Source organism: Lagenorhynchus albirostris, chromosome 2, assembly GCF_949774975.1.
Source record: "Lagenorhynchus albirostris chromosome 2, mLagAlb1.1, whole genome shotgun sequence".
NCBI classification, from domain to species: Eukaryota; Metazoa; Chordata; class Mammalia; order Artiodactyla; family Delphinidae; genus Lagenorhynchus; species Lagenorhynchus albirostris.
The window spans coordinates 88,337,630-88,350,112 of NC_083096.1; the positions used below are offsets into that span (position 1 = coordinate 88,337,630).

A 12,483-nucleotide genomic window follows, 5' to 3' on the forward strand; every position below is an offset into this window, starting at 1 on the left:
GGAGTACAGTAGAGCCTCCATTGCTTCGTGATAAATACGTGAACGGACCGAGCGGCGGCTCCTCCGCTCCAGGGGTGAGGAGTAGACTGGAAGGTGAGGTAGACCCACGCTTCCGGAGTCCACTTTTTTGAACACTTCAGAATTCAAAAGAGCTGCCGAGTGGCATTTGGGGTGGAGGGTGTTCCTTTTCTGATCGGAGTTTGGGAAACAGTGTTGACACTGAGGTACTCAGCTTCTTCCGAGACCGCTACCCAGTTCCCATCCGTAAGACGGGCTCTCTCTGGGGGTCACGTGCTTTGTTGGGGGACGTCGGTACAGTCTGGCGTCACGATATCCCCCGCCGCACCGGCCAGGACCAGGTAGGTGTCCCCCATGTCAGCCCCCCAGGAGCGGAGGCCCTCGCCTGGTGCACCCACCCGCTCCAGGGCCCATCCACTGCAGCCCAGCCCGCGCCCCCCGTGCGTTCTTCTCATTGGCTGAAGGCATCCCTCCTGCATTCTCATAGGCTGTCCCACTTTTCCCTCCGCCCCCAGCAAGGACTGCGCGCCGCGAGTAGCCGGGAAGCGGCTCCAAGTCCGGACCTGGGAGCAGAGGCTCGGCTCGGCGCTGCGAGAGGCGCGGGGGCAGCGAGCCGGCCGAGCGCGGTTTCGGTGGGACCGGTGTTCCCATCCTGGGACTCTCTCGTGGAGCCGAGCCCGGCCAATAGGCGCATGAGGAAGAAGAGCAGGGAAATGGACTGCTATTTGCGCCGCCTCAAACAGGAGCTGGTAAGAGCGGAGCGGGAGCCGGGGGCTGGGAGGGCTGCTCCGCCACGACGGGTACCTGGCCTCCGCCAGGACCCCGGGACCGCGACGCGCGCGGGGCCGAGGCCCAGAGAGGAGAGGAGGGCACACGGCGAGCAGGCGGAGGACAGGGCCTGTCCTGAGGAAAAGGGGCCCCGTGGAAACTTGGAGCAGAGACTTGTGTGAGAGGGAGGCAGGCACGAACGAGTGAGAGAGACGGAGGGAGCCAAGCAAGTCCAGACCGAAATGTGCCCAGAGACCCGAGGGAGCAAAGAGGGCTCACCCGAGACGCGGTGGGACCCGGGCGCCCGCACGGAAAGAGCGGAACGCGGCTGCCGGGCAGCTGGGGCTTCGCGGGGCGCCGGGAGGAGGGTGCGTGGCCCCAGCCCTGCGCGGGGCAGGAGGTCGGCCAGGGACTGCTCGCTCGAGGGGAGCTGGCACCTCCGGGCACCCCCCCAGCTGTGGCGGCCGGGCTTGGCAGGGCTGGCGCGGCTGCAGGGGCAGGCCCTGCCGGCTGTCTGCCCGGACTTGCCTGCCAGCGGGGAGGGGGCTGGCAGCTGGACCGGCGGGGGCGGGCCCGGCGCGGGAGGACGGGCGCCGCCTGGCAGCTCGCGAGCGGGAGTGCGGAGGCCCAGCCAGATGTCAGGGGTCTGGGCTGGGGGAACGAGGAGGGAACGTGCAGAGGCCGGGGTACGGGGGCCGGGAGAAGTGGCACAGTCTCGGGGTCGGGGGGTGGGCGGCGGGGCGTGGAAATCGCCCAAGTGGGGAGAGCGGCTTCTGCCGAAACTCTGTTGTGGGAGGCGCATTGCTTCTTACTGACTTAATATCCCTCCCCCTCCCACCTGCCACCTCTCTTGTTCTACCCACCACGAGAATTCAGACAGATATTATGCGCGTCCCCCACCTGGGCCGCCACAGCCGTCTCTGTCAACCAGGCTCTCCTGGGGCTTTGCCTCCGCCTCCTTTTGTCCCTTTTAGTTTTGTTTCTCTTGGAGTCGACCTCTTTTCGGTCTCACTTTTCTCCCCTCTTTCTTCTTGCTTTTCAGGGCCAGGGGCACCCAGGCTGACAACAGCAGACCTGGATCCAAAAAGTGCCAGCCCATGGCTCTCCAGATTCCATGACAGCCTCTCCCACTCCTGCCTGCAAACTGTCCACACTTCCCGCTGGGGAGGGAGCTTGGCAGCTTTAACAGGGGTCAGCTTGGGGGGGAGGGGAGCTTGTAGCAGCAGGTGTTCTCATTGATGTTTCCTGGTCAAGTGGCCCAGGCAATCTTTCTGTCTGTCCCACTCCGGGGCCTGCCTTCTCAGGTCAATGGTCACTTCTCTGGGACTTCCTCCCCAAGCCCTTTTGGTGGTGACACTCAGATGGGAACATTACCCAGAGGAATGCTTCTTAGATGAGGGACAGAAGAGTCTCCATCATGTCCTTTCCCATACTCATTTTCTCATGCTTTCCATGTCAGTTTGGGATGGCTGGCCCCAGCCCACACATAATTCTGACTTGTCCCATTCACTTGTCCAATACCAGAAGGAAAGGTCAAGGTCGCCACAGATAACGTCTGAAGTCCAAGGGCCATGTTGAGAAAAGAATCTAACAGAATCCTCTTTTTTTTTGCTTGGAATCTGGGACCATACCACCCACCTCAGGATCTGCCTTAATAGAGGGTTTGTGGGTGTTCCTGGCACGGGCTTGAATTTTAAAATCCTACTGATTTGCATTTTTTACAGCACCTTAGGTGGGAGGTGGTGAGGGGGGGCGAAGACAGTCTGTGGACGCCGGGAGAATAAAAAAGGCAATAGGAATCTGCACTGAGCTGAGCTCCAGGTCTTGATTTGCACGCTCTCCTGCCAAGGACTTGAGCCCCAGTCCCCGGAAGGAGGAAGGGGAGAGGCTGAAGTCACCCAGCTCCCCATTAGCTTTCATTTGGCCCTTTGTCTGAACAGCTTCAGCCTTTGACTCTCTTGGAGAGGAAGCCAAATGCCTGGCCTGGGGCCCAGAATGACACTCAGATGGGAGAGCTCTGCACCCTCCCTCCACCCATGGTGTTCCGCCCCCTCCCCAGTGCCAGTCTGCCCAGAAAGGAGACAGAGCAGAGTGACAGGCAGAGCTATTAGAGTCTTGTTCACTCCCTGACGCCTCAGCCCAGGGCTTAGGCAGAGCCAGATCTCAGTGACTCTGTTTTCCCAATGGAGTGAAGGAGAAGGTGGAGCTGAGTTAGCTCAGGCTCAGCCTTTTGGCTCCTCTAAGGACTTTGGGGTTTGAATTCACTGCAGCTTGGTTGTGCCTGGGTTAGGAAGGTGTTGGCTTGTTTATCCCCTGGGTCTGCAATGGGGTGGGAAAGGCTTATAGTCAGTATGTGTCATGAGCTTGAAGTGTGTGTGTGTGTGTGTGTGTGTGTGTGTGTGTGTGTGTGTTCATCCCAGGCAGAATCTTCCCTGCCACCCAGGAGGACTGTGTGGTGCTTGGCTTTGCCCTAAGTTAGTGTGTGCCCAGGAATGGCACTCATGTAATACTAGTCAAGTTCTACATTCATTTATGCCGTTAAATTCCCTTCAAGAAGCATACGTCCTACAGACACTGTGGGTTAAGGCTGCTGGAAAAAGAAACATCAAGGAGTTGTGAAATTTTCTTTGTCGAGGGTGTTGTGCACTCCTCTCCTGCCTCCTGGTCCTGCCCTTGGCCCAGAAAATCTAGACAAGAAGAGTCTGATCTTGAAAACCAAAGTAGCAGATTTCCCAATTTCCTGAAGCAGAAAATTTGCATTGTAGCAAGTGAGCACTGGAGGGACGCTGAGAATTTGGGGATCCTGGCTCAATTAGGTTGATGTCTGGAGAACTGGCCCTTCTCCCCTGTTTGGAAGAGGACAGGGATCTGGTTTCAGGGCTGAAATGTAGCAGGAGAGTAGCAGCAGCTGACACACTTCTTCCTAAGGATGAGGGGGTCAGGGCTGCAACTACTCAGGAGGGAATATATCTCTCCCACCTCCAGCAGCCAAAGAGGGGCCCTGCCTGAACACAGGCCTTGGGACCAGCTGTTCCTTATACACTTCTCCCTTGGGGGCTTCCAACAAATGGGGTAGACATAGGCACACAGAGGAAGCAGATGTAAGATGCTCACAGGGTGTTGCTCATGAGTTCAGATCAGTGTAGAGCAAACAGAGTGCATAAAGGCTGAGTAAAGTACAGCCAGGGTGGGAAGGCTTCCTGGAGGAGGAGGAGGTTGATGGAACCAGCTCCTTTAATGTCGATCCTAGCTGAGGCCTGGTGAAGCAGCAGAGAGACTTCTCTCAGGCTGGGGAAGGTCCTTCTAGAACAACTTGGTGTTCCCAGAAGGCAATTATCTAGCCACTAGTGGCCACAAGTTCAGGAGATTCTGGTACATGGAGGAGGACCAGAGCATAAAGACAAAATAAGGAGGAAATAAGAAGGTGATAGAGGAGGTACATTAGGAACAGCCTTCAGCTCTTGGGGCAAAAGAGCAAGTTTCCTGAGGCAGAAAAAAGCTTCTGCAAAGGATCTCATAATGTGGTCTCCCTTGATGTTTAGAGCTAGAGTGAAGATGACTTTGCTGGGGTGTGCTGTAGTCAGTGGGAAGAGCATGGAGCACAGGATTTGGGGTCAGACCAATCTGAACTCAAAACCTGGCTCTGTGTGACCCTGGCAGATTATTTGACATCTCTGTTCCTTAGCTTTCTCATCCGTAAAATGGGCTTTTAAAAGTACCTACTTTATATAGCTACTGTGAAGATTATGTCAAGTGCCTCCCCAGCTGTATGTCCCTAGCACATAACACAGTACCTGATGTGTTGTAAGCACTTGGTAAACTCACAGTGATGAACTGATCAGACTGGTGTGCATGTGTCATTCGTTCACAGAACACACTTATTGAGTTCGTACTATGTTTAAAGCACTTTGCCAGGCACTAGTACTTTGGTTACAAATATAAACAGACACTGATCCTGCTTTCAGGAAACTTAGAGTTTAATGGGAGTGATAATAATAACAACATATATTGATGTTAACACTTATTGATATGCCAGATATCTCAGGTATTATGTCAGTTGCCAAAGCAACACTAAGAAGTTGCACTTCCATTATTCCCATTTTATAAATGGGACATGGGGAGGTTAAGTGGCTTGGCCAAGGTATAGAGCTGATAAGTGGCAGAACTACGATTCAAACCCAGCCAGTCTGACTGCAGATCTCACACTCCTAGCCAGTATATGCATGCGAATGTCTTGTATAGAAACGGAGGATACTTACTAGATGAGAGGCACACATTCAGTGCTCTGAGAGGGAGGAATTACCTCCAGCTAGGGGATCAGGGAAGGCTTCATGGAAGTGGTAGCATTTGAACCACACCTGGAGGGATAAATAGGGATGGGAGCAGGAGAAAAAGAGCATTTCAGGCAGATGATGAAAACGACATGACCAAAACGTGCAGAGATGGAAGTAATGGGGGTGTTTGAAGACTGTCTAGAGGGGACATTTGAAGACTCACTGGATTATGGCTAGAACATAGGGTATATGCAGAAAAAGAGTGGGCAACAGGGCTGAAAGAGCTGTTGAGAGCAGAAGTGGGGGCGGGGTTGAATGCCATGCTGAAGAGTCTGACCTTTTCCATATGCATTGCCGAGCAGCGTGGTTAGAGACGTGCCCTGGGATCTAGGAGGTGGTTGGGGTGGGGATGGGGGGAGGGAGGAAATTGAGGCGGGAAGATGAGGTAGAAGGTTATTACAAGAGTCCACACAGGAGAGTATGAAGGCCTGAATCAGAAAGGAGAAAAAGAAGGTAACTCTTTGAGGTCCCTTGGATGCCCAAGGAACTTGGTTCACTGGCTGCCTTGGAGAGGGGCTAAAGCTGGACAGGGGAGAGGTGAGGCTGAGAGGCAAGCCCCCTGCAGGGGCGAGACTGGGCCCCTCTCTCCGTCTGTCTGCCTCTTGCCCAAGCACATGGCCCCCAGTAGATTGTTGAGTTGGGAGAGTGGGCTCATCCATCTCACACTCCCTCCTTTCTTTACCCTCCTCCCTCCTCGGGCTCTTGGCACAGTTGCTACCTTACCTTCCTGTTGAGAGTTCCAGCCAAGAGCAGGGGGCTGTGAAGGTCCCTATTCACGGAGCTGGAGAATGGGCCACTTGGCAAAAGCTGGGCTTTTCCCATTTCCGGCCCTGAACCTCCTTCTAGCTTCCAGAGGGGCTGAAAGGAACTGTGTGGGGATCTTGTGAGTAATGGGGGTGGGGGGAGCGAGGCAGGGCACACTGCCAGGTCCATGGGCAAAGCTGGAGCCTGTGTCAAAGGATTCTGGCTGAGCTGGGAGAGGGCGTGAGATGGATGGATGGAGGGCACAGCTGTGGGATCAGTCAGGGGCCTAGGAGAGGGCTTGGGAAGGTTGCCGAGGATGCTGGTGTCACATTTTCCCATCCTTACTCCTCCCAAACCACAAAGGGCCCAGCGAGTGCCATGGAGGGGAGCTGTCCCTGGGCAGCTGAGCCCTCACCACCCCGCGGAGGGCTCAGGGCTGGAGGGCCAGGATGGTGGGGTTTGGCTTCCCAGCAAGCATCTTCCCCCTTCAGATGAGTCAGTGAAGAAACACCTTCAGTGGAAGTGAACCGAATTGGGTCTTGGAGTCCCTCCACGACTTCATGTTCTTCCTCCCTATGTGATGATAATTGCCCTCGCACGTCCCACTGACTGTCCTGGTTTCTTCTCACAACAATCCCATGAGGCTGAAGAGTCAGGGGTTATGATGACATGGAAAGCTCACTGGCCTGGAGTCAGAGGGCCAGGCATGGGCTCCCAGTCCTGCCACTAATCCACCTCGGAACCTCAGGCAATAGATCTGTGTTTCCACTGGAGGTGCTCAAGATGACATCAGGTGATACTCAGACGAAAAGCTTAGTTTCGATAGATAGATGGATAGATAGATAGGAAGCGTTACCATCTGTTTATGGCAAGTGATATACATTTCATATAAGTTTCCATATAAATCCATTAATTTATATAAACAGATTTAAGTAAAGTATTAAGTAGGAGACTAGGTCATATATAGATATGGTGAAATCATGAAGGAAAGTCTAGGGAAGCGTGTTTAGGAAACACTGAGGGAGAAAACGAACCTCTCAGCTCCCTAGCTTCCTAATCCATTAAGTGGGGTAACTCCAACTGCCTCGTCAGACTCCCGGAGCAATTGTAGGGATCAGATGAGGTCATGTAGAAGACAGAGCCAGTGCTACACACGTGTGAGGGGTTATCATTTCACAGTCAGAATCCGAAGCACAAAAGGTTGGTGAATCTGCCCCATGTGGAGTGGCCGAGTTAGTCAGCTGGAGTGGGCCAGGTCTCCACAGGACAGCATGGGGCTCTTCACAAACCCGAGGAGGGTGCCCGGGGGCATCCAGCTCCACCACAGGGAGGAAGCCAGGGGCTGGTTTAGATTGCAGTGGGAGAGATTAAAGTTTGACAGGAAGAAAATGTTTAGAATGAGACATTTGGAGGCCCAGAAGAAGATGCTGGGGGTGGGAGATGGGCTGTGGGGTGGGGTGGATGCAAGGAGGGTGGTGAGACCTTTCTCAGAAAGGGTTCGCACAGCCGTCTCTAGGATACGCTTATCACGGGTGTTGTGCTTGGCGGTGGAGCAGGCTAGCTCTGTGCCTGTGTGCACACGTGTGTGTACAAGCGTGTATGAGTGTGTGTGAGCTGGGGTGGAGAAAGACAGTAGTGCCTGTTAGAGCCATTCCCACTCAAACGAATCAGAACTAATTAGGCCTTCTTGTGACTTTTCCACCTGAGCCCTGAGGGCAAGTTGGGTATGACTTGGCACCGTCCCGAGGCACTGGGAGGCCAGAGAGGAGCTCATCACCTACAGCTTGGGACTTAGTGTTCGTTTCTAGCTCGGGACTTTCTCGGGTTTGGCGCCTCTCCTTTACGCCCACCCCTCGTTGCTCTCTCTTCTCCCTCTCGGCCAGAGAAACCTTGGGATCTGAGCGGGTCCCACGCTCTGGGGAAGACAGCAGCCTGCCCTCTGGCTCTTTCTCCTTGGGTGACATCACTCCCCCCTGGCTGGGAAAGGCAGCTCGCTTCTCCGTCAGGCGCCCCAGCCGATGCTCCTGCCTCCCCACTCCCTGGCCTCCCTGTTTCCCACACTCAGGCTTCCTTCTTCCATCCTCAGCCCCCTCACAGCTGCCTTCTTGCCCTCCAAGGTCAGCGCTCTGTGGCTGGCTGACCGAATCTGGCTGGACCATGGGCAGGAGGATGCGAGGCTTCCCTTTTCCTCCCTCTGTGTGGTGCCAGGGTGGGAAAAGGGACCAGACGAGACGTTTCTCCTCAATCAGACCAGACAGGTGAACGGAATCCTATCACTACTGCGTGTTCAGGTTCACTGAGGAAGAAATGTTCTGGAAGTTCTCAGGAAGTCTTAAGATAACAGCCAAACTCCACCTGTAGGCCACGCATAAACACACATTACCTCATCTCGTCTGTCCAAAGTTGGACCAGGCAGGAACTCTTATTCCCATTTTAAAGAATGGAGAAATTGGAGTTCCCTGGCGGTCTAGTGGTTCGTAGGATGCAGCACGTTCACTGAAGTGGCCCAGATTCAATCCCTGGTGGGGGAACTAAGATCCCGCAAGCCGCGCAGGGCGGCCAAAAAAAGCAAGAATGGAGAAATTAAAAAACAGAAAATTTAAATAGCTTGCTCAGATCACACAGCTATTACATGGCAGAGCTGGGATTTGAACCCTGTTCCGTTTGTCTCCAGAACCCAAGATCTTAACCAATGCACTGTCATTTTCCATAGGCCTGCAACTTCAGCTCTTATTTACTTAAATGGGGCCTCTGTTTTACGGGCATCCCTGAATTCATACATACCCACACATTCGTTCTCACTTTAAAAAGGTAGAAAATGTCAGCATTATTTCTTAAGGATTTTTCCATACTGGAAGGGATTGAATGGGGTCATTTCATTCCTCCCACCGCCTCTGACCTGGACTGTGTTTAGCCTTCTGGAAGGAAGCTGGCAAGCTCCGACTCTGTGCCTCTTGGTGAAATGAAACCTTGAGAAAGGTTCCTGACCCTTCCTCCCTGGGTAGTGACTTACTGAGGGCAGCAAGCAATTTGGGGTGCTCAGTGGTACTCAGTGTATGTTTTATGGATATATAGTAAGTGCAGAGGTGCTAGCTGGGTTCTGGGGCAACACAATGATGTGTAGATCTCAGTCCCTGCCCCCAAGAAGTAGATGCTCAATGAATGTTTCATCAGTGACCCAGCACTTAAATGCACAGAGGAGCTGTGAGTAGCAGGACGACAGGGAAGAGCGTTTTAAGTATCACAGAAGAGGTTCTGATGGGAGTGTGGGGTGTATATGGGAGTGAATTATGCTTCTGAGTGGCGAGTGGCAGGGTCGGAGGTGTGTGTCGGGAAGCCTGATTTGGTGGCCTGCAAGGAGGCTTCTGCAGCGTTGCAGGGGGTAGAAGGGCAGATGTGCAGCATCTGGGGACAAGAACGGCCAGTGGGGTGGGAAAGCCGATTATGACCCTGAGGTTCCAGGTTGGGGTGAGTGGTATGAGGCAGGGGGCAGAAATAGGAGAGTCGGTGCAGCAGTTTGCCGGGAAGGGACCTTGAGCAGTTTGGTTTGGGGCTCAGAGTCTCCTGACTCTGCTCTGGGTCTTCCAGTTGTGGCTGAGCTGCCTCCAGAAGGAAGGGGTCAGGAAGGTAGAAGCCAAAGAGGCCAGAGCAGGGGGCCGTCAGCAAGCGTGGCCACGCCACAGGCTGTGTCTCCTGCTGCTGCTGCCACCCAAATGGAGCATGCTTGCCCAGCAGCCCGGCAAACCCCGGGCCGTGAGGCCCCGAGCCACCACTTCTTCTTGCTCTTTCTTGGGGAAGGTGCAGAGTGGGGGCAATCCTACACTCAGCAACGGCTTCCTTGCCCTCAGCGACAGTCAGTCCTCCACTGTCTGTTAGCACTGCTGGCTCAGGAGAGCCTGGGCTGGCCCCTAACTCCCACCAAAGCCCGAGTTGGCAGGGGAGGGTGTGACCCTAAAGCCTGAGAGGGTCAGCTGCCAGCACAGCGCTGCAGAGCCTCTGCGCCTGCCCTCCCAGGCCCTGCACCCCTCCACCCTGTGGGCTTAGCTCTGTGCATTAGGACAAGGCTGGGAGGTAAGATGATCCCGGTGGGTCTCTGGGGGGCTTAAGAAACAGATGGTCCCCTTGCCTGAGGTTTGCCGTTGTAACATGAGCAGATCTGGGGAGGGAGCTGGCGGAACCAAGGCAGCTTGGGCCCGGGGACGGGAACCTCGTGAATGTTATCAGACAAAGCATCCCCTGCCCAGCCTCCAAACTCGGCCCTCACCCAAGTCAATCTCTTAGCCCCTTCCAGCTGGCACCTGGGACGCGGGCCTTAGACACCCACAGAGGGGCTGGGGAACTGGCCCCCGGTGTCCCCACTCTTGGCTAGGACAGCGGAGCCAACTGGGCCAAGAAGGCAGGAAGAGCACTGGAGCCAAGTTTGAGAGCAGCTGAGAGGGGACAGGTGTTGGGAAGGGAGAAAAGGGCTGGGCAGAGCTGGGCAGGGGTCTCAGCAAACAGGAGCTTCGTGGCTCCTTATCTGTCTCCTGACCTGCCAGATGTGAACAGTGAAAGGAAACCCCAGGCCTACCCTCCCTTTCTCTTAGGGAATCTGAGCCCCTCCTCTTCCCTAGCGTCCCTCTCAGCCCTCCTCCACTGCCCAGCCATCCTGAGGCAGTGCTTGGTGGTTAGGACGCTAGCATATGGAGTGAGACGTCCTGTGTTTGAGTCCCAGCAGCGTGAGCCATGTGACCTTGGGCAAGTTACTTCACCCTCACCGTGGTTAACTCATATGTTAACATGAGAATTATAATACCAACCTCCTAGGGTTTATATAAGGATGCGATGAGATGATGTGCACAGAATACTTAGCTCAACTCCTGTTACACGGTAACTGCTCACAAATTGTTATTGTCTTCATCATCCTCATCTCAGGGAGGCTCAGGAGAAGAGGGCACAGACACAAAGGACACAGGTGGCCACCAGAACTTTCTGTACCGTCAAACTGATCTCAGTGCCACCTCTTACCTTCTATGTAATCTTGAGCTAGTTCCTTATGTGCCTCAGTTTCCTCATCTGTAAAATAGGAACCATAATACTACCTCACAGAGTAGTTGGGGAGATTAACTATAGATTAATTACACATATGCATATATGTATACATATATGTAGCTCAGGACGGTGCTTGTCTTAGCAAGTCAGCTGCCATTAATAGAATTTCCTTTATCCAGCCATATCCGTGTCAAAATTCCTCCTCTCCCAGCCCTGATCTGCACTGTACTAGGCTGTACAGAGATGGGGTCAGTGGCAGGCTGCAATGGCCCTGGAGGTGTGTGTTTGGGGAACAGCCCTTCCCCCTGGCTCACAGGCCCTGTGCTCTCTCCCCTGCAGATGTCCATGAAGGAAGTGGGCGATGGCTTGCAGGATCAGATGAACTGCATGATGGGGGCGCTGCAAGAACTGAAGCTCCTGCAGGTGCAGACAGCACTGGAGCAGCTGGAGATCTCTGGAGGGGGTCCTGCCCCAGGCTGCCCTGAAAGCCCCCGGACGCAGCTGGAGCCCCCTCAGTGGGAGGGTGGCAGCGACCCTGCCAGGCCTGCGGGCTGCTCCCGCTCCAGCCAGCCCGCTCTGGGCAGCAGCGCCAAGCTTCCGTCTCCTAGGAGTGTGTGTGGGAGGGATCTAGCTCCCCTGCCCAGGACACGGCTGCCAGAGCACCAAAGCTGTGCCCAGCGGGGGCCAGAGCTGGTGGAACCGGATGACTGGACCTCCACGTTGATGTCCCGGGGCCGGAATCGACAGCCTCTGGTGTTAGGTGACAACGTTTTTGCGGACCTGGTGGGCAACTGGCTGGACTTGCCGGAACTGGAGAAGGGTGGGGAGAAGGGTGAGACCCGGGAGGCAGGAGCCCCCAAAGGAGGGAGGGGCCCGCCGCGGGAGCTGGGCCGCAGGTTTGCCCTAACAGCAAACATCTTTAGGAAGTTCTTGCGTAGTGTGCGGCCTGACCGTGACCGGCTGCTGAAGGAGAAACCAGGCTGGGTGACACCCACGGCTTCTGAGCCCAGAGCCGGACGCTTGCAGAAGGGCAAGAAGCGGGGCCATTCCAAGGGCTCTGGACATTGCCCCTTCCCAGGTGCCTCGGAGCCCAGACGAGGGGAGAATCCTTCCACCAGCTGCCCCAAGGCCCTGGAATCCTCACCCTCTGGCTTTGATGTTAACACAGCGGTTTGGGTCTGAATCCTAGAGGTAGAAATTTGACTGACCCAAAAGGGCCCCTGGGAAAGAGGCCAGGTGGTATGGCTTTCAAAAGCCTAACTCCAAGTCCCTTCCGCCGAGAAGGGAGGGAGAAGCAGCAGAAGGTCTGGAGCAGAGCTGACAGGCCTGTAGTTGGGCGAGGCTGTACTAGGGGCTGGCTGGTGGGGGAGGCAAGAGTCCTTGGACAGAGAGAGAGAGAGAGAATGTGTGTGTGTGTTGCTTTGGGGCTGGAGGTGATAGCAGGAGAGGGGCAGGGGGAGAAGACCAGGAAATCCTTCTGACATTCGTTCACTGCCCCCAAAGACCTCAGTGTAACATTCTGCATGGATCGGGCACTGGGGCCACAGGTTCCCCAGAGACATCGCCAATAAAGACCTTGTTTCTCGTG

The 12,483-nt window shown here is 55.0% G+C and overlaps 1 protein-coding gene across 1 annotated transcript; it reads left to right on the forward strand.

The window, feature by feature from the left end:
- The first annotated feature begins 555 nt into the window (after positions 1 to 555).
- Positions 556 to 12,483, forward strand: INKA2 (inka box actin regulator 2). The gene is made up of 2 exons (XM_060142404.1): positions 556 to 767; positions 11,235 to 12,483. Exons 1-2 carry the CDS (start codon positions 711 to 713, stop codon positions 12,075 to 12,077), a joined length of 900 nt encoding a protein of 299 aa, XP_059998387.1. The 5' UTR covers positions 556 to 710; the 3' UTR covers positions 12,078 to 12,483.